Here is a 23243-nt window from a genome sequence, read left to right as displayed (position 1 = left end):
TACAAGAAAACAAAAATAGTAATAACATATAAACATTTTTAGGGAAAAACAACGAAGTAGCGGTCGGCTGTGCGAATAGTCCCAACGCAGCACAACGTCCAGATTTCCGGCGTGGGGCGTCGCGGGGGGTGGGTCATCAGTAGCAAACGGATATGACGCTTTACAATGCACGCGTTACAACGCGTGTCATTACAACAGATTTTTTACATCGCAAAATTCTTTACAACGCATGTTGTTACAACGCATGTCATTACAACGCATAATCCATTACAACGCAATTACTATTCTAACTCCGCCTGGGCGTTACTTTGGGGAATGCGTTGTAATGGATTATGCGATGTAATGACATGCGTTGTAATGGATTTCACGTTGTAAAACATTTGTTGTAATGACACGCGTTGTAACGCGTGCGTTGTAAATGATGTTTCCCGTAGCAAACTGTTGTGCGAATAGTTCCAAGGCAGCAGAACGCGCCGAAATCTAGATGACACGAAAGTGATGTCTAGTAAGTTGCCACCCAGCAAATAACGGCGTGGGGCGTCGCGGGGGGTGGGTCATCAGTAGCAAACTGTTGTGCGAATAGTTCCAAGGCAGCAGAACGATGGCACCAAGGTGATGTCCAGTAAGTTGCCGCACTGGTTTTGGTATCCTACAATGCTGCTCCGAATAACGGCGTGGGGCGCCCCGGGGGAGGCGGCGTGAACGGGCCTCTCCAGGTGGAGTGTCATCTGTTGTAGTGGGGCGCCCCTTTACCGTTTCAGTTGCCATTCCGTCCGTTTTTGGTCCACTGTGTCAAAAGCCGCAATTCAGCTGAGTTGCGCCCACTCTTGCGGTGCAGCGATAGGCGGCTGTCACAGGACTCTCATGGCGGCAGGCTGTTTCCTTTTTGGGCCTGGTCCACTGAAATGGCCCTGGGACACCGTGGAAATCGGACGCTTGTCTGCTAGGTCTTGGACCCCATTCTCGAAAGCGTCCCCTCCGCCTTGAGAATTCATCAAAAGTTTTGGGGGCTCCGACTCCTGCAGGCTTCTGGTGGGGAGCGGCTGCCATGATTGCTCGCGGAATGACCACGACTGAGCTACGAGATGGTGGTGCTCTCATGCTGACGCCAGCTTCAGTCTGAAACATCCAGAAACAAGGTGGGGCTTTCATCGTTTGGGGAAAAAAAAAGTTTTCATCCAATGAAAAGTGTTTTTAGGTCACATGATCAAGCCTTCCATCATTAGGAAACCAAAAGTAAAATGAACCAATGAAAAGTTTTATAAACAAGTCACATGACCTGTTATGCGGCATAGGGTGTAAAATGCGGAGAAAATACGTTGGCACGTGAGGCGGCGTCAGTAGCGGACCGATGTGCGAATAGGCCGAAGGCAACACAACGCGCCAAGATCCGGATGGCACAGAGGTGGTGTCCAGCAAGTTGCAGCACTGGTGTGGCCATCCTACAATGCTGAAAGTCGGCGTGGGGCGCCCCGTTGGCCTGTGAGTTTGCGTCAGTAGCGGACCGATGTGCGAATAGGCCGAAGGCAGCACAACGCGCCAAGATCCGGATGGCACCGAGGTGGTGTCTAGTAAGTTGTCGCACTTCTGTGGCCATCCTACAATGTTGAAAGTCGGCGTGGGGCGCCCCGTTGGCCTGTGAGATGGCGTCAGTAGCGGACCGATGTGCGAATGGGGCCAAAGGCAGCGCAACAATATTTTCTGATTTGAAGACACCACAAGGCGCTGAGATGCCAAGATCCGGATGGCACCGAGGTGGTGTCTAGCAAGTTGTGGCACTGGTGTGGCCATCGTACAATGGTAAAAGTCGGCGTGGGGCGCCCTGTTGGCCTGTGAGATGGTGTCAGTAGCGGACTGATGTGTGAATGGGGCCAAAGGCAGCGCAACAATATTTTCTACAATATTTTCGGAGTAGAAGACACCACAAGGCGCTGAGATGCCAAGATCCGGATGGCACCGAGGTGATGTCTCAGTTGCGGACCGATGTGCGAATGGGGCCAAAGGCAGCTCAACAATATTTTCTGAAGAGAATACACCACAAGGCGCTGAGATGCCAAGATCCGGATGGCACCGAGGTGATGTCTAAGTTGCGGACCGATGTGCGAATGGGGCCAAAGGTAGCGTAACAAGATTTTCTGTATGGAAGATACCACTAGGCGTTGAGATGCCAAGATTCGGATGGCACCGAGGTGATGTCTAGCAAGTTGTGCCACTGGTGTGGCCATCGTACAATGGTAAAAGTCGGCGTGGGGCGCCCTATTGGCCTGTGAGATGTTGTCAGTAGCGGACTGATGTGCGAATGGGGCCAAAGGCAGCGTAACAATATGTTCTGTATGGAAGATACCACTAGGCGTTGAGATGCCAAGATTCGGATGGCACCGAGGTGATGTCTAGCAAGTTGGTGTGGTCATCCTACAATGCTGAAACTCGGCGTGGGTCACCCCATTAGCCTGTGAGATGGCGTCAGTAGCGGACCGATGTGCGAATAGGCCGAAGGCAGCACAACGCGCCAAGATCCGGATGTCACCGTGGTGGTTTCATAGTTGAGAGGCACTTCATCTGCAGTGGGGCGCCGAGATCCGGATGGCACCGAGGTGATGTCTAGCAAGTTGCTGTACTGGTGTGGTCATCCTACAATGCTGAAATGTAGTGGGGCGCCCATTTACCGTTTCAGTTGCCATTCAGCTGAGTTTCGGCTGCTCTTGATGCTACAGCGACAGGCGGCTGCAAGAGGACTCTCAAAATGGCGGCCTGTTCTTTGGATTTGGGCCTGGTCCACTAAAATGGCCCTGGGACACCTTAGAACTTGGACGCTCGATTTTTTTTTCCTTTCCTGTACATGCAAAAAAAGGTAAATGCCCGGTACGTTACACGCTTCATCTGCCACGATGAACTCTCCAGAGGAACCGAAAAAAAATATAGTTGTGGTAACTATACCATGCATCGTCATATGGAGAGGTGGCACCAATTAATTATAGTGCTGCATAAAAGAGAGATTTGGAGGAGAACCCCTGACCTGCTAGTACATTCATCAAAGAAGTGGCACTGAGAGCTTCAGAGGCAAGGGAAACGGTCCCAAATATTTAGAAGAACTTTGGAAAGATTAAAATGACATGTTTAGATTGTGGTAAATTAATTTCATGTGGACAGATGAGTGTTACTCTAATAAATACAGCATATGAACATCATCATAGTCGATGGTTGGTAGAGACATTTTGACTATATCCTGGACCTGCCCGTCCTCGCCCAAAATGGCGCCGGAATAAATGGGACTCGTAACTCCTTGTTGTGTACTGGTTGCAGAACCTTGAAATCACGAGATACGTATGCAGTTTTGAAGCACATGGCGGGCGGGGACGAGAATTGATTGAATATTTCGACATCCCTATTGATATTAAGTTCTGATGTGTTATTGATTACTGTACTGTTGAAAGTTCGAATTAACGTCACCCATGGTACTTGCCCGCAAATGTATATCTAGATAATTTTATTGTAACTGGCCCTGTCGTATTTTAATTATAAAATGTACGTCCACCGATTCCGTAACTGTTAGACACCTTAGTTCTTGCAACCTAATGGCCCGCCCGTTACGTTCCTCTACAGTGTAAATGTCTATTCATCATATACGATTACAGTTTGCTCCGTGGCAGGCCCACGTGGTTATAGGCTCGTATTTGTATAATGAAATTTTCACAATAAAGGTTTTTAAAAGAAAACATGGTAGTAGTATATACATTGGTAAAGTTTTTAATAATAGTCACTGTTTTAGAATCATTAAAAGGCAAGTGAAATAAAGCAGACCAATTACATGAAGGGTAAAAGGTATAATACGAAGGAACGCAGTAAAGATAAATGGTCAAGGGCGGTTGTGTTTTCTATTCCTGCAACATAAAGTGATCGATAAGAATCTCATATTCAGGCGTATCGGCGACTAAGACAGCAGGTCGACCCTCTTTTGCTCAACGGCTCCGTCATGGGACGAAGAAACGCTCTTTTTCTCGAAAAAAGAATATATTTTACTTGCAGGACAGTTGTAAAATTTCCGGGAAAGTACATTAGCCTGGAATATTATAACATATTTAAGAAAAAATAATGTTCGGAAGTAATTAAAAGCGTAATTTTTAGGTGATATGACCAAGGCTTTCATCATTAGAATAAGAAAAGTAAAATGAACCAATGAAAAGTTTTATTAACAAGTCACATGACTTGTTATGCTTACGTTACGCGCTGCGCGCCCCGGATGACTTCCGGATGCGCTAACGCGGCGCGTCATTTGACGCATTACGCGACAACGCAGGTCCAGAATATAGTCAAAATGTCTCCACCAACCAGCGGTCGAAACACAACCCCTTTCAGCAGGCTAAATAGTTCTGTTAAATGACAACAGAAGGGACAGGCAACAAGAACCATCAGTCAAAGAGGGGAGGGCTAGTTCTTCTCTACCGGGTTACATTGGGGCGCTACCGGAACTGATCGAATTGGTAGTCTACAGTGTTTCTGGATGTTTCAGACTGAAGCTGGGGTTAGCATGAGAGCACCACCATTTCGTAGCTCCGTTGTGGCCATTCCGCAACCAATCATGGCAGCCGCTCTTTATCGTTATTTTGGGCGGGGTGGGTGGCGGAGCCGAGCTGTTTTGCAGCCATCATTGTGTGGAGTTCAGTTCATCTCACTAGTTTTGTATTTGTCATGAGGGGTTGTTCCTAATGTTTCTATTTTAGCGAGGTCAAAAAGAGATCCCATTAGTGGCCTACTGATTTTGCTCGATTCCTTTTCTTTTTTTTTTACACGATTTTTCGTTATCTGCAAAGACTAAACAGAGTATTGCGACTCTGTGTTTGTTTGTAAATAGAGAATGAACCAAAGAGAACTAATTCTAAAACAGTAAATACTTGGATAACAATCAATCAAATGGAGAGAGAAGCAGGCACGACGGATTACAACGGGGGCAAAGGCCTGCGTTAACTACCTTTCACTATCTGCAAAGAGAGAGTACTCCTAATAGAAATGAGGGTGGGGGGGCACCATTCAAAGCAGATCAGTGTGCATAAACACGAAAATGTTTTCACTTACCACGTACTTGACATTCGACAGCTTATGATATTTGCTATTAAAAAACCATTGAAATTCACTGAAAAAACCATAGGTTATAGACCATATATAGTTAGGAATTAGCATTTACAAAACCTTGAAAATTCACTGAAAAAACCATAGGTTATAGACCATATATAGTTAGGAATTAGCATTTAAAAAACCTTATTTTACTCACACAAAACCATTGAAATTCCATATATAGTTAGTTGCACTAACTATATATCGCGCACCCGCAATCCACTGCTGATCATGTCACATATTACATCATTCATGACATGGTCAGTGACATCACTGATGACATCTCAAATGACATCACTGATGACATCTCAAATGACATCACTGATGACATCACTGATGACGTCTCATTTGACATCATTCTTGTGCTAATACGATAAACCTCTTCAGACTCTAATATAACCTTAGATACACTCAGTGTATACAGACACTCACACACTGCCACTCATCCATGGAGTTACTCACACACCCAGTCAGTCATGCAAAGAAACAATCTCACCTCCATTTCTTCAACTATACAGTTAAACACACCTTACTTATTGAAACATATACTAACACATATTTACTCTCTTATACAATCCCTGATACAAGTTCACAATGATCGATACAACCACTCACTCATTCAGTGGCTCTCATGCACAGTTATTTATATATGCCAACTCTCACATGTACTGTGTTTTACATATGTACTTACTATGACATGTAGCATTGAAATATCCATTCACTCATCAATACACTCATGCACACAGTCAACTGCCCATGTAGCTGTTTCCACATGCACTCTTGAACTCATACACCTAGTGAATAAACTGCTCACACATCTATGCATAGAGTCACACACCTTCCAGCCACCCCCACACAAACTCAATCTGCCATAGAAATACTTGGGCAACCAATTAATAACACATATAGCCTCTCGTATAGCTAATGATCAACACATGCAGCAGTTTACAGAACAACAGACATAATGATGCACAAATTAAGACAGTTTAGTCACTAACCCATGCACTCAGTGAGACACATTTAATCACTCACTCATACATTCAGTCATGCACCTACTAAATCCTTCGTCCAGACACTTATACATCTACTCATTCTTCAATATGTAAAACATATTTAAACTTTACAGAAACACACAGTCACTGGATGACATCAGTGATCTCATCAGTGATGTCATCTGAGATGTCATCAGTGATGTCATCAGTGATGTCACGGACCATGTCATGAATGATGTAATATGTGACATGATCAGCAGTGGATTGCGGGTGCGCGATATATAGTTAGTGCAACTAACTATATATGGAATTTCAATGGTTTTGTGTGAGTAAAATAAGGTTTTTTAAATGCTAATTCCTAACTATATATGGTCTATAACCTATGGTTTTTTCAGTGAAATATATATATATATATATATATATATATATATATATATATATATATATATATACATATACATACATACACACACGTATATATATATATATATATATATATATATATATATACATATATACATCCATCGCATGCAGGCACACTATTTTGAGAGGAACCACACGGCAAATGTAGTTCAGGGAGGCTTTAATGGCACACTGCTGGTACAAGGTGAAGCGGCAGTTCTTTCACATTAAAATAAAGCGCCGGACGCGTTTCGAAACTCCTCATCTCTTCATCTGCGGCGTCTGAATGTCGGTTGAGGCAGGTTCCTCTAAGCACTGACACGCACCTGCGTTAATGCCTGCCTCCAAGGCGTGGCTAAACGCACGGCCTCCTGGATATCGTAGTGCGTGTCTGCATTTTCCCAAGTGGGTTCGGCCTGCCGACCAAATGTCACAAATTAAAACCCCAGTGGGCATGTGGAAGGGCAACCGTCACCCTATGCCCCGCTCTGCGTGTGTCACTCCTGGTAAGCGAGCACCGTCCTGCTACGGCTGCCAGCTTACTTGCCGTTTCTGAAGGTCCCAATGTCTCACCGGACATGCAGGCAGAACCGCTGATCGCGGGGGCTCCATCTCCCGACTGTGTCAGCCGTTAAATATCCATCGCATGCAGGCACACCATTTTGAGAGGAACCACACGGCAAATGTAGTTCAGGGAGGCTTTAATGGCACACTGCTGGTACAAGGTGAAGCGGCAGTTCTTTCACATTATACATATACACATATACATACACATATACATATATACACATATATACATATACACATAAATATACACATACATATATACACATATATACATATACACATAAATATACACATACATATACACATACATATACACATATATATACATACATATATATATACATACATATATATACACATACATACATATATATACATACATACATATACATACATATATATACATACATACATACATATATACATACATATATACATACATATATACATATATATACATACATATATATACATACATACATATATATACATACACATACATATATATATACATACACATACATATACATACATACACATACATACATACACATATACATATATATATATATACATATATACATATACATACATATATACTTTGGAGCTTTCACATTACGCGGCAGGCCCTGCCGCGAGGGAAGCACCGCCGTGAGAAGTGAAGCGGGTCGGCGAGCTTTGCATCCTGCTCAGTTCGCAACGAGGGGATCAGCGCCGGTATTAAGACTCTGCAACGCTTGGAGCCCATCCAGGGCATGAATTAGTGGACATGTGTTGTTGGCACCTATAGAGGTACGATGAAGCGCCGCACTACTAATACCACAATGCTGTGGGAGACTGTTGCAACCGCTCTATGAGTGGGAACCTATCAGGAGGTAGCAGTGTTAAATAAAGGTGTGGCGCCTGATGCCATTATACGCATGAAAACGGCCTCTGAAGAAGATTTATTTGAAACGCGTCAGGCTGCATTCCATGGGTTCCAGAGTCTATGGGGCATTGCTGATTCCGTGAGTGCTTCCCTGCCAGCTGGGCAAGTGTGTGTGTGTATACATATATATACATATATATACATATATATATATATATATATATATATATACATATATATATACATACATATATATATATATATATATACATACATATATATATATATATATATACATACATATATATATATATACATACATATATATATATATATATATATACATACATATATATATACACACACACACACACACACACACACACACACACACGCGCGCGCGCTCCTGCTAGATACTAGCCCCACCATTTAAACAAATATCTATGGTGTGATACTCTTCGAGCCCGCCTGGGCTTTCCTAGGCTGTCCTTTCATTGTCCCAGTCCTGATGAAGACCCGCACTGACTTTGCAGTAGTGCAGACTCTGGGTTGAAACGTCGACATACTAATCCTTGGACCAGTTGAAAGATTCTGCGATGATACTCATTTATTCAGTCCGCAGACCTACTTAAAATATTCCCTTCTCTGGCAATTTTCCCCTCACCCCCCAATTAAAAATCTGCTGCACAATACACAAGTGTCTGTTTGGCACTGGACCTAAATATCTGAAAGAAAAATTCAACCTATAGCCCTGGATGCACTCTGCGCTCTAGCAGTCAACAACTGGTCCAGGTCCCAAGGATTAAAAAAGCTAGACAGGGAGGCCGTGCCCTTTCCTACAAAGGCCCCACTCTATGGAACTCACTCCCCTCAACCTTGAAACAAAACACTAACTTTCAGTCTTTTAAAAAGACTCTAAAAACCTATCTGTTTCCGGCCTGCTAAGATATCAATACACTGACTCCTTCACAGTTCATGATCATAATTAGGTTTTTTCTTGGTAAAAGCATAAGCGCGGAGATACCCTTCGGGGGTCGAGTCCTGCGCTATACAAGAATATAAATAAATAAATAAATCACTTTGTATATATTACGAAACATCCCTAAACCACTGAGGACCAAATGTCACCTTGTCACATGCTACATTTCACTATGTGCTTTTGACAGCCTTGCAAATGTAAATTGGGTATTTATGAATGATGCAATTTATAAAAGCTCTTAGAAATACCCCATATGGTTTTATGTGTGTGTTTATTATGATTGATTGGTCTTTCTATGACTAGACTCTTGATTGGCTCAATTGCTCGAAAAATACTCACCATACAGAACCAATTGCATTTTTGTATATGACTGCCCAGGTTCTGAGGGATACTGGGTTACCTCATTGTTACTAAACTTGAGTTTGTCCACTTGGGCATTCCTCGATGCCTTGGAGTCCATGGCCATTCCGAGGTTTCTTCCTTCCTTCAATACTTAGGCAGTGATCCCAGTTCATCAGGCCAGGCGGTAAGCAGGTCAATGTTTCCAATCGCCACACGTCAGTATTTCCGTTTTGGAAGCATTCAATTAGAGATGGCTCCAAGTCATCCATTGATCCACAGCTCTGAGACAACTGAAAATCGGCAAGTTCCTAATGTATTTGGGACATTCCAGTTAAAGGAGTATTAGTGTGTCATCTGCATAGTTCTAGCACGTGAGGTGAAATTGATTGATCAGTACTGGTAATGACTTCATGTAGATGTTGAAAAGCATCGGCGAGATGATAGAGCCTTGTGGGACCCCTGCTTTTGTGGAGTATGGTTGGGACGAGAAAGGTGGGGTATGGATGACATTAGTTCTGCTTTGAAGGTAGGTCGCAATCCAGTCTAAATCAGTTCCCTCTATGCCGGTTTCGTAGAGTCTTTGTATCAGAGTGTCATGGTCAACCGTGTCAAAGGCAGATGAAAGGTCCAAGAGGAGTAGCACAGCAACCACGTTGCGGTTAACTGTATTCTTCAGATCATCCCAGATGGCAAGGAGGCCAGATTCTGTGCCTCTTCCCAAGCGGAATCCTGTCTGGAAGTCTGAAAGTATGGCATTCTCTTCAATTAACTGTGACATCTGGGCGCATTCATTTTCTAGGTCTCTCCAATGCCAAGACAGTTGCTTCCTTAATCAATGTACTTTGTACTATTTTACACATTTATTTACAGTTTTAACATCCTGCGCTGCTAGTTTTCTCTACGTCATTACAGGGTTGAATGTATTGCATGTCATGCTGATACACTGCATCACATGGGAATATATATTCTCTTGTACAAATAACGCAGCTAAAAAAAAGAAAGATAGATGAAGATGTAAAATAGAGCGGTGGTCACTTGAGAATGTTCATATGAACTGGAGATGGAAACAGGCTTCTACACTATACAATCATAGAAGCCAAAGAAAAAACCTTAACAATGACGGTCAAGTAGACTGTTCATACTGGTTCCGGATAAAAAAAAAAATACAAAAAACAAACAAAAGAAATCGGACTGTTGTCTAAAGACTTGCTAAGTTTTATCCACTGAGGAATAGAAACAGGTGTCAACTCACTACAGGAGAGGCCTTCTCAACTGAACTGGACAACAATTTTACAGAGGCCATTGAAACTTAGCTTGGGGCAGGCCTACGATACAACAGAAATATAGGACATTCTAAATCCCCACCCCAAAAATGGTAAAAGCGGGTGCTGTAAGAGCTGTGAATTCTAACATGTGACCAGCTGCAGTCACAAAGGCGGCGAAGTAAGAAATGTGCGATTAACTCTTCAAAAATAAAACCGGTTTTAACGGTCTGTAGAGAACTAGTGTGCAAAAAAACGCAACCCTTACAAACGTCCAGCATCCACATTTTCCAGTCTAGGTGAGAAAACATGTCTAAATGCAAATCTTTTGACTAGACGAGGGCACAGTTTTTGTATTTCAATGTGAAGTTCTACGGTCTCAATTCGGTCTAGCTCATATAAAAAGAAAGTGCACAGAAAGCAATCACTGAGCATACCTCCCTATCCAGTAATGTAATTTTCAATTCCAAATCTCCAACAATTGAGAGAAGGCCGTTTTGGTGAAATCTTGTTTAATCTCTCATCAATTGATACTCGAAAAATACTAGATTATCTTGGAGGAGAGCAGTAAAAAAAATTCCAGGCCCAGTACTCAATACCTACGGTCAACAAAGTATGTAACAATATTTACACAGATGGCCTCTGCAACTCTACAGTTGTTCCCAACATTAGTTCTCCAAATATTGAAATATATAAATGCAACATTTTCCTTTGAATTTTTTCTGCACTTTCCCAAATATGGCAGGATTATTCAAATGTACAAAACGGCAGAGAAGAGGTTGATGTTTAATGTACTGTAAATGCCACTTACAGGAAGAAATGCAAGACGAAGCAATTCAAAATACAAAGATTGCCCTGCACCTGGCCAGGTCTAGTTCGAAGACAGAAAGCAGAGACAGTGATAGAGGAGACACAGAGAAAGTGAATGGAAAGGACATACAAACTATGGAAGAAATGAAAGTAAGAAACAGTTTATAAACACCCTTTGACTTTTCTTGCCCTTCTTCCCTATCCTTTCTCCCCCTTCTCCTCTCCCTTACCTCATCCCTCCATTCCTTCACCCCTCCTTTCACACCTAACCTACTCCCTACATACCCTGACCACTGAGCTTAGCTCCTGTTGCTGTAAAAAAACGTGTAAATTCCTCTGCCACTTTCGTTTGCAATTAACGCTTCAGTTATTTACCAGTGCAAACTATATTTTTAATGTGTTCTCTATATTGATCTTGTCTGAATGCTGCATTATTTACTGTATTTATTCACTATACTATGTGCATTTCTTCCAATACATTGTACTATATTATCTTCAAACTCATGTAAAGCGCTCCGATACCCATGGGTGGAGCCAGCGCTATATAAAACCTTTTTAAATAAATTTAAAAAATAAAAGAGCGAAAGAAAGAAGAATTTAGGACTGTATGGAACTCAATGTAGTAAAGACAGTGTCTGCAGTTCACATGTTACAGTCTGTGGTTTTCCCCCACGCTATCGGATTACTGCTAGTAGAGGTTCTTAAATTCACCAAATACAAAGACGTGTCAGTAGCACAAAATGTAAGTGTTCAATAATGGTTTGGGCAAAAAGCTTTCCCTAGGGGGGAAAATGACATGTGGACAACTTGCATTAAAACATCAATTACATCATTAAGAGTATGAACAAAATACAACTTACGTTTTGCTTCAGACAAATTAGGGTTAGGTGACCAGACCAGCATACCAAGATTGTCTCTTTCCTGACATGACTTGGCAATTTCTGTCAAAGAAAAGAAAATGGTAGATATGTCAAAATAGGTTTTCAATCCATATTCATCTATAGGAAGCATCTTCCTTACACAGCCATTAACACTGCCAGAAGATAATAGCAGAAAGGGGTATGATAGGAGGTGAACCGTAGATAAAACAAAAACAAAGACTGTAAATAAATTAAAGAGCAGGTCTGCTAAAGGAAGCAAATGTTAATACATGTGAAAATATTTTCTAGTAAAGTGACTTCACAAGATTTAATTTATTACCCCCCAACACAAAATAAACTAACAGGTGAAGAAATGACCAAAGAATGGCCCTTTGAGCAGCAGATCAAATGTTGTAGGTAGAATCACCACTAATTAGATTGAGCAATCATCTTAAACTCCTACAGTGAAATCTGGGTGTTTCGCTGGCGAGTCTTGTCCAGGACAGGAAAGCAATATATGCTAAGCTAATATTCACTAGGAGCATGTCAAAAGTAAATACACTAGTTCATAGTAAGTAAAACTAGAAATAAGTTGGCCAGCTTGAAAAAAAAAAATTTCAAAATCCTTCTAGCAAATGGAATCCGCGCCAGGATACCCTTGAGGGTGATAGTGCTCTCTACAAATACACATAATTATCTAATGAGGAGTAAAATCAGTTCTAGCCCCTTTACTTTTCGACTCCGTAATATGTGCAAGTACATGTCTCAAAATAAAAAGGTACAGATTAATGTATCTGCAATAGAAGGCGTTAATATTTTAAAGCCGGAGAATTGGAGAATTGCACTAAGTCTTTACATTAAAGCATTTGGCTGCTCTCGATGCATACATAAAGTAATTAAATCAATAATCTGACAAAGTGGAAGTTAAAAATTAAATTCTCCATTCTTTAGCCTGACGTGTTGTGGAATTGGACAACAAAGTAGGGAAGTAAAACAAGCATGGAAACGCCTGTAGAACAAGAACAGGTGAACAAATGCACTTGCAGTGTAATTACCAACAAATTTAGCTGAGGTTTCAAAAATGTTGAAAGGTGTTATTTACGGATTGCCACATAGTGCTTACTGCTAAAATAACTGGTAATGTGGAGCATTTGAGCCAAATTAAGTTTAACCTCTTTAGTGCGGGCGGAATTCCGCCCGTACGCTGGGATTTACTCATTCCCATGTTTCATGACGAGCTGGGCTCGTCATGAGCGTGCGAGGAGGCTACCTCATGACGAGCCCAGCTCGTCATGAGCGTGGAAGGGGTTAAGGGGAAAATTCAAAGGGATCTTGTGATCAATCTTGAAGTATCCTGAAGGATAGTAGAAACATCTTTACTATCTTAAGCAATAAAAGGAAACATGGGTAATCTGGTTCAGCTAACAAAAATATACTTCTAATGGGCCCCTGAACTCTTGAAGGAAATTGCAAAAATAAAAATAAAAGTTAAAGCTGAGAAACAAAAATCTTATTTTATCAAGTCTTAAGTACACTTTATAATCAAACCGCAAAATACACAGCAAAATATACTCTGAATAAATATTTCCCATTTCAAAGAAGGAGTTACAACGGATTTGGCAACACAAATCCTCAGAATTATGCAGACAAGAGGTTGACAACTCTGAAGTAGGAATCCTAGCAATTCGGCATCAACACCCTGCTGATACTAGAACAGGTCCTGGTGGTGCTCATTTTGAGATGAACCAAATCGTCATTGTAGCTCCAATTTTTGCTATTTGAAAAGGTCAGAGAATAAGAATATAAACAGAACCTAGAACAATTGGGATTGATATCGGGTATACAGGTTAATCAGAAAGGGACACTGAGAATTGAATATGTAACTGGATAATTGAAGCAGGACAATGATCATAGTGAAAAATAAGTTAGGATGGGGTGTTTTCATGAAATATTGTACCCAAGGTGAGATCAGTTTGTTCTAGAGTCTAGTCAACAGGCATCATCCTAGTGAAATACAAAGTTAATCAATAGTGGGTGAAAGGGAAAGCAAGCCTGACTATTTAACAAAGACTACAGATGTCCAAAACGGCAGAGAGAATGAAGAGAAAAATGAAGTTATGAATTGTCAGCTAATTCTTAGGCTTTGCTTGAGATGACGCGTGCGTTATAACTTGCAAGACATTTTGTTGGCTTACAACAAAATGGGTGGCTTCATTGTCACTCGCTTTGCTTCTCTTTAGTCAGTATGTGCTTGCTTCACACTGTGTGCTGCTTTCCTTCCTGCCCACCGGTCATAAAAAAAGTGCAATGATGCTGACACTGCTGGCCACTCTACAGCGCCTCCCCACCAGCAACACCCTCCTTCGCTCCTAGATGAGTCACCCCACTGTCCTGCAAAAAAATGAAAAACACGCCCCACGTGGAAAAGTGACCAAAGAGCATACGGTCTTCCAATACCATGAACTCCAAAAATAGAACACTCACCTTTTATTCTCTCTCCTCTACTAATTAAGGTGGTGATTGGGACAGAAACAACTACCCTTTGGGTACAATAGTGTAAAGATGTCCACCAATTCAGGGTTAGGAAAAGTGGTCAACACCACAATTTTCTCAAACCGATTTCACCAGAACAGATTTTACTACATTTTTAACATCCACTGAAGTCATCTAATAAGCAAATTATTAAAGGGTAGCCAAATTCAAGATACTATTCCATCTTGAAGCCTCAGCTGCATACGGCCAGGCTGCACTGGAGTAGTCTTCAACTTCAGCACTACTTTAGAAAGGGGGGACATTTTGGTCACCTGAAGAAATTTAAATTACAGGAGAATCCAACACTACCCCTATGAAATAAAGTCCGAGAAAGTAACAAACTTATTTCTAGACATTTATTGAAAGCTCTAGCAAAAGGATAACAGTACTTTTCTGCTCCTACAAAACCTACTCTTTAAACGATGCCTTTATTAGCCAATCATCCAAATAACTGTACCCCTTGATAATGCAAATGTGCCACAATCACTAATAGGATTTTGGTGAACCCCCTTTGTTCCAAAGAGACCACAAAGCAAAACAACAAAACTAATAGTCGCCCACCACAAAACAAAGCTTATCGCTCTGTGCTGTAGGAATATAGAAGTATGCGACTTGCAAACAGAGGGAAACACTGCAATTGTTCAGTCAACGCTTGCACAACATGGCAGAGTCTCGTCATTTTGAAACGTTAGTTGGCAATAAATCTGCTCAATAACCAGGACCAAAATTTCTTATTTGGCATGATAAAGCACCACGGAGTAGAGCGCCTTCCCTCTTTGAGACAGGGAGACTTTCTTAATTGTACTTTTCAATTAACACCGCAATCTCCCTCGTTAAAATGTTCATGGTGGGGTTGGGTTGAGGACGGAGGTGTAATGTGTAAAGGTCTTGTAAGCGAAGAAAATGTCGTTGTTGGTAATATTCTGTAAAAACAACTGGCCTCAAATCAAATGCACTCATAAATCAAATGCAATCTTTAAAAAATGCTTTCACACATCCACCAACTGGAGAACAAAAAGTTTCTAATCTAAGGTTTCAGAGAGCTCTAGTGGAACTGGAGTAGCTAGGGAAGAAGAGAGCAATTGTGTTGGCGTCATTCTGTTAGCACCTCTAAGCCCAAAAGTGCCTAAAATGCTGTTGTATAGGACTTGAAGTTGTGGATACAGTCTTGGTCCACGAGGTTGGTGGCTGTAACCTCGAAAAACTAACTTATTACTCACAAACCTTTTTTTGGAGAAGAGGCCAAACTAAAATCTGTAACAATAGCTTTACTTTCTTTGAAAACTTGAAGTAAACCATCAGTTTTCGCTCCAAAACGTTTCCATGAAAAGGAGTAAAGGAGAATCTACGTTAGGTTTGGACATCACTAGAAAATCCTGTAACTCTCATTCAAGCATGCATTCTTATGACCACACCTTTTCCCATTGGGAGTACAGCAGTATCTGTAACGTACACACAATTATGCACAGACTGTCTGGCAGCCTCTACTGTATTCAACGAATCCTTCATAAGCTCTAGGAGAATAGGTACCACCAGTCAACATCTCTCAGAGCATGCATGTTACCTGGCTAAAAAGACAACTGGTATTCGTCGCCAGATGAGCAAAACTCTCAGAAACACACTTCTGTACTTTAAGCATTCATAGTCTTGGACTCTTCGTTAGGTGGCAGAGTTTGGAAAAGGTGTTTGCTTAAACTCTGAGGAAGGAGTCTAGGCCAACAGGCTTCCTGAGTCTGAGAGGAAAGAAGGTCAAGTCAGTAGAAGCAGGCTTTTACTTTTATGTTCCTGCAACCCCAGGGCGCAGACTGCAGCTTGTCCTGGGGCTTCTTAACACGAGGCAGTAAGGCCTCATTAAGAGAAAATGTAGGTTCAGAGGGGTGGTTAGCCACTAAAATCTCAGTAAAGAGTGTATGCATATGCATTAGAATCATGAGGATTACAGTAGCTTTTTTAATTACAATTAGAGTAATGGCCATGCTCTCTTACTGCACTCTCCTATTCAGAAAACAGTTTCTAGTCAAGTGCCCAAAGCGCTGGCACTTTGCAAATCAGCCATTTAACCTGAATCTACCTGAAGATGTGTTAAAATACCATCATGATCACTTTCATCATCCAGATCTACTGATTTACAAAGCCCAGAGCATCCAAATCAGACAGGAAACGATTGTGCATATTTTAAATGCATCTTGTCAAGAATGCATCCGTATGTGAAGATATCCCCTTCAAACATGAAGTATCCCACTTTTGGCTGTACACAATCAAATGTCAATTTATTTATTTTTTACAATTTATAGAGCGCGCAAATACCCTTGGGTGTCTCGCCGCTGTGGTCAACAGGGTCATGTTAGTTTATTGGGTAAAGAGCCAGGTTTTAACATTTTTTTCTGAAGCTAAGCAAAGAGGGGCTGGTTTTAATATGTAGAGGAAGAGAGTTCCAAAGTTTAGCAGTTGCGACCAGAAATCTTCTGTCACCCAATGAGGCCTTATTAGTACGGGGGACAGGCAAAAGGAAAGCTGAAGCAGAACGGAGGGATCGAATAGGGGTATAGAAAGAACAAGCTTTTTTTTTTTTAGACATCCTGGTCCTAGATCTCGGGTGGCCTTAAAGGCAATGCATAAGGCCTCAAATTTGGTTCTTGATCTTATGGGCAACCAAATGTAACCGAGTAAGGACTTTTGTAACTGAACTGAATTTAGGTGTGCCTGATATAATTCTTGCGGCAGCATTCTGCACCAATTGGAGCTTTCTTATTACTTTTTCCTGGGCGTTTAAGAGGAGGGCGTTACAATAATCCGTTTTTGACATTACTAATGTGCTTATTAGTGTCTTGCTTACATTGTTGGGGAGCCACGGTATGATTTTAGTTATCTTTAGAGTGTGGAATGATGAAGAAACAATAGAGTTAACGTGAGGGAGAAAGGAGAGTTTATCGTCAAAGATCACTCCTAAATTTCTAACCTTGGTGACTGGGCAGGGAGGAGATCCTAATTCCTCAGGCCACCAAATAGATGACCAAAGAGGAGAGAGATTTCCAAAGGTCATGACTTCTGTTTTTTCTGAATTTAGTTTTAGGCAGTTATGTGCCATCCAAGAGCTGATGGCTAGCATTCCCTCTTGGAAGCTTGCTGCCACTACTCCGCCGTCCCTGTGCACCGACAGCACAAGTTGGGTGTATTCGGCATAGGAGGTTAACCCCATTCCAAATGCTCTGATAATCCGTGCTTGGTCCGACATGTATATGTTAAATAGTGTCGGACTTAAGGATGAGCCTTGTGGGACCCCACAATAAACATCTGCTGCTTGCAACACACTCACACCTCTTGAAGCCAAAGGACTTCAGTACGAAGAGTCTCGAAAGTGTGTGGGTGTGTGGGTGTGTGGGTGTGTGGGTGTGTGGGTGTGTGGGTGTGTGGGTGTGTGAGTGTGTGGAAGTGTGTGGGTGTGTAAGTGTGTGGGTGTGTAAGTGTGTGGGTGTGTAAGTGTGTGGGTGTGTAAGTGTGTGGGTGTGTAAGTGTGTGGGTGTGTAAGTGTGTGGGTGTGTGGGTGTGTGGGTGTGTAAGTGTGTGGGTGTGTAAGTGTGTGGGTGTGTAAGTGTGTGGGTGTGTAAGTGTGTGGGTGTGTAAGTGTGTGGGTGTGTAAGTGTGTGGGTGTGTAAGTGTGTGGGTGTGTAAGTGTGTGGGTGTGTAAGTGTGTGGGTGTGTAAGTGTGTGGGTGTGTAAGTGTGTGGGTGTGTAAGTGTGTGGGTGTGTAAGTGTGTGGGTGTGTAAGTGTGTGGGTGTGTAAGTGTGTGGGTGTGTAAGTGTGTGGGTGTGTAAGTGTGTGGGTGTGTAAGTGTGTGGGTGTGTAAGTGTGTGGGTGTGTAAGTGTGTGGGTGTGTAAGTGTGTGGGTGTGTAAGTGTGTGGGTGTGTAAGTGTGTGGGTGTGTAAGTGTGTGGGTGTGTAAGTGTGTGGGTGTGTAAGTGTGTGGGTGTGTAAGTGTGTGGGTGTGTAAGTGTGTGGGTGTGTAAGTGTGTGGGTGTGTAAGTGTGTGGGTGTGTAAGTGTGTGGGTGTAAGTGTGTGGGTGTAAGTGTGTGGGTGTGTGCGCGTGTGTGTGCGCGTGTGTGTGCGTGTGTGTGCTAGTGTTAAACACAATAAATTCCCAATTTATAAAATAAATTTTGAAAAAGCAACAGCTCCAGATGATGTGCCTGTGAAGCATGGGAAGGAAAAGGAACCATGTCACAACGTCCTTCAAATGTCTATGATAACAATACTCACAAACTCCAGGGGTGATGTAGCCTGATATGTCACCTGGCGACAGTGATTTGCTATTGCTGCATTTTTTTTCTGGATTCAGTCTGGAATCTGGGAACGGCTCACAGAGGGAATCAGCAGAAGCAGATTTACACTAGAAAGATCAATTCTCAAAGAGGCAGCAATTGTGCAAAGAAGGATACCTTGCAAACTGAGGACCGGTTTCAATAAAGAACGACGGATGTTCTGTGGGTGACAAAAATAAACGCAAGCTTTTCAAATATGGTGTTGGGGATTTCTTTTTTTTTTACTAAAGATAGAGGTCGAGCGAGCAGCTAATAGTACTCCAGTTACTTTGATCATTAGCTTCCATACCGTTCTGGGATTGAGATCAATCGCCAAATGTGGGTATAACCATAGAGCCTCTGGCTAGAATAGGACACTCATGTACACTTTTCCTGCAATCGGGCCTGCAGACATATCCATGCACTATAAAAAGGCGTACTTTTAACTCAAGGTTCCCAACAGAGTCAATCAATCAGGGTATCGGTCTCAGGTTTGTGTTACTCAATAAATGTAAAGTACACCATGAACCCGAACTGCTGCAGAAGTGCTGTTAAAGGGGGCTTTTCTTCTCAGACACTTGATTTTTCACAGATTCACATGCTTGAAATCAGTGAATTACAATGCAACAGTTCGAATCAAATTACAAATTAAACTGTCCTTCAGCATAGAACAAACAACGTAAATACATTTTATACCCAGATCATTTAAGCTAATGTATTTTAGTATTTCAAGTTTAGTGGGCACAGCTGGAAGAAGGGGCAGTTGCAAAAAAGTAGCCCTTTGTAAGTTCAAATAAAATCCTTTAGGGAATTTGATCACGAAGTCTTCATTTCATGTTTTCTGAAATGTGCAGTAATTTCAATAAAAAGTAAAAGCACGGTACCATTCTGCACGTTGAGTCACTATTGAACTAATATTCCACAAAATAAAACCAATCATAAATAACGTATGCCAACACTTACGCATGAAACAATTTATTTCACACTCATTTAATAAAGTTGATGCTGAAGGATCTATTCACAGAGGTGATAACGCTGCGATTTTAGGCGTGTGAACTTAATGCAGGTCAACGCATTACATGACCCAGTCAAACAGAACATAAATAAGGTGTCTTGTTTTAGGAATAAGGATGGTCCCTACCAACTACCATTTCCAATTATTTATATGTACTTGTGATCTTGCAGTACATTCAAAATCCAGTGGGCGGCAGGATGCCCTAATATTCTCCGCAAGAAATTACATTAAAACTACAGCACGTCGAGTCAGGTTTGTGTGGCTCCTTTCCATCCAATGTGTATATCCCCAATGATGCGTAACACACCTTGGTATAACGTCAAGAAATTACGAGTAAAACGATATAATGCTGGTGTTATCTACCTTCCTTTCACAGGATGTTAAATGATCAGAAGTGTATAACATGTCAAGATGCATTTAGGTTGAGGTCTCCATTAGGTAAAAAACAACATATGTTGCTATAAAATTATTTTTTTAAAAATGTACTTTTAGAAACAAATGAACCATCATAAGATGTGTTCCACAGATGTAGTTCAGAAAGATACGATGCCACTAAAGTTCCTAGTCTGTATTACTCACTAGGTCAGAATTTAAAATATATTAGGGATTCGAATATAAAATATGTAATAAAATCTCAGTCTGCCCTTCCCATTTCTAACCTGTGTCGTCGCTGGGAAGAACACAATAACTATAAGAGCAATTGGCAATAAACTCAGCTCTTCCTCCAAAAAGAGTAACCTAAAGTGACAATGGGTTTGTGGGAGTTAGGCAAGGATACTTTCAGTAAAATGCACAATTCAGTCTAGTTTCAACAAAACGATAGTTTCCTTAGTGTCAGCGTGTTGCTATTATGTAATGTTTTTAAAAAACAAATTAGCATTAGTAATCCCACAATAAAACAGTAATGCAAGGACTTCCTCAGTTGTATGCTGGGTGTAGCAAAGGCTTGGCTTTACATTAAGCACAGCCTGCTCAATCATAACAGTGGGCTCAACGAGTAACTAGGGCAAACCCTTTGCTCACATTGGAATTCTTGAATTGAAAAAAAAAACGAGGCTGGAGCTCAGGCAATACTTTGTGAGGCAGTCATTTAGGAAAATATGTAATTTCATAAGAGACAGAAGGGAGCAATGGTGCAAATAGCGCCCATTTTGAAAAGATCAGACAATAGTTACAATGCATTTTTTTAATGTGCCATTTTGAGGGTTAGTAATAAGTGTCCTATTTAAAATATTACTGAAAGTGGTCAATTGAAAACCATAATATTAGGTACTACTAGAGCAACAAATCCATGGGGGATAGCATTCTATAAGTCTGTATCATTCATTCACTGAAAACGGGGCTTTGTCTTCGTACTAACGATTAAATCACATTCTTTCAAATGAAAATGCATATCTAGAAGAAAAATCAATCAATCGTAGTCTTTTTCCTCAAAGGGCGCCCCAAAGACTGTTTATTAACCCTGCTCTCAGTTTATTTAGCGGGTAGGCTATCCAAGTCTTCTAGCGATTCAGTGCATTTTCATGTTATAGGCATCACTATCTGCAGTGCAGGCATTTTTTATCATAAATGTTGTTATAACTCAGATTGCCAATTCACTTAAGCTGGCTATAAACAATGTAATATACAAGGCAAATGAAGATTCTTTTTATCAATTGGGCATGTGATTTTTAACGGCAGACTTTGTACTTTTACGCAGAATGTACTTTGGAGTAATATGCGATAAGAAAAGTTGACTGTTTACACTCTGAAAACCCCTGTGGGAAAGTTTGTAGCAAGATAATTAATAGATACGATTTCTCTCTCTCGTTGGGTTTTGTCTCTACAATAGGTAGTAAATTAATACTTTTAAAGGGAAGGGCAATGAAGTATGATTGATTACACCATTACTTTAAAATCTGTGGGCCCCAAAGTATCCAAGTTTATTATCGTACAGAACTGTGACCACTTGTGTCCTACCCTTACTCTAGGTCGTACCCAACTTCAATGTAAAGGCTCGACCCCACCAACAAAGGTTCACATGAATAACACCAAAATTGGCTCAGATTATTCTTGTCCATTAACCTGGATAATAAGTAAAGTCAATCTTATGATTTGTCTGGGGAAAGGAGGTAATCTGAACTAAATACTTGGGTCTGTAACGCAATTTGTAGAGCAGCAACTGAGCCAATTACGGTTCCAGTGTCAAAGGGATCCAACCATTAAAAATAAAATGGTTTGATGCTTGTTCTGCCCACCTAAAGCTATTGGGGGCGCTCAAAAAAAATCCCAGTGTGTGGTGGAGGAAGTTAAGCTTTGCAGAGCCAGCTACAAGAAGGCACTCATGGTGAGGGAGGACGTTATGAAAAGGGGGGGCCCTCGGCCCCCCCGCACGCATGGCGGCGCGGCGACCGCCTCACCCCCTCTCTCCCACGGGTCCTTCGACGGTGGGGGCGTGCCCTTGGGCGCGGCCCACCGCCGATTGGCCGGCGCCCCTCCTGACCCGGAATCAATGGACTGGTTCCGGGTCGGGGGGGGCGGGCGATAGGAGGGGCCACCCGGCCCCTCGGGAATAAGAGGTGGGGAGCGCCCAGGAGACCCCCTTGTCCCTGGACGCTCCCTCACTGAACGCTGTGCCCCGCGTTCGGGGCTTCTTTGTTTTGATAATTTTTCTCGCTTTCTTTTCCAGGTATCTGTTCGGTCGGCGTTGCAGGAGGAACTCGCTGGGAGCCAACCTTTGTTCGATCGAGGGATATTGCCTGGAACGTTGTGATCTCTGCTCTTGTTTTCACAGGCTTAAGGGGCCCCAGCCACGTGGGACACCGCCGAAGCTGCGTCGGAGGAACGGCCGCATCGCTTCTGCCCGTGAGCATCGCCTCGCCTGTTGCAGGGAGCCGCCGGGAGCACAAGGGCGCGGTGTAAGGAGAGCGTGGTGCGGCCGCTTTTAGGCTCCGTCAGGTATCGTGTGTGGGCAGTAGAGCGGGCGTGTCTTCGCCGAGGAGTACGGGAAGGACTGGGGTAGGGCTCTCCGAAGAGCGGTTTTTCTGCCTTGGGACTCGAACCACGGGGACGCGCCGTGAAATCGCTCAGCGATTTAGATACTCTTGCCCCTGAATTTTTCTAAACAAAGGAAACAGCCCGTTTTTACATTGGGAACGGGCAAATTAGCACGCATGTGAGCAAACGGCTAATAAGGCCGGTGTCGGGTAATTTTGGGATAAAA

At 42.1% G+C, this 23243-nt stretch overlaps 1 protein-coding gene across 3 annotated transcripts in view; it reads right to left on the bottom strand.

Annotated features, from left to right (window-relative positions):
* The window catches only part of RCOR1 (REST corepressor 1), a 523596-nt gene that overhangs the window by 399814 nt on the left and 100539 nt on the right, over nucleotides 1-23243 (bottom strand). For all 3 annotated transcript variants that reach the window (XM_078660219.1, XM_078660217.1, XM_078660218.1), the window contains one exon: nucleotides 12195-12275. In XM_078660219.1, the coding sequence (XP_078516345.1) occupies nucleotides 12195-12237 (43 nt within the window). In that variant the 5' untranslated portion in view covers nucleotides 12238-12275. The remainder of the gene's footprint in view (nucleotides 1-12194; nucleotides 12276-23243) is intronic.

This window comes from Lissotriton helveticus, chromosome 9 (genome assembly GCF_964261635.1).
Source record: "Lissotriton helveticus chromosome 9, aLisHel1.1, whole genome shotgun sequence".
NCBI lineage: Eukaryota > Metazoa > Chordata > Amphibia > Caudata > Salamandridae > Lissotriton > Lissotriton helveticus.
The sequence above is the reverse complement of the archived record's forward strand: the minus strand, read 5'-3'. Positions and strand labels throughout refer to the sequence as shown.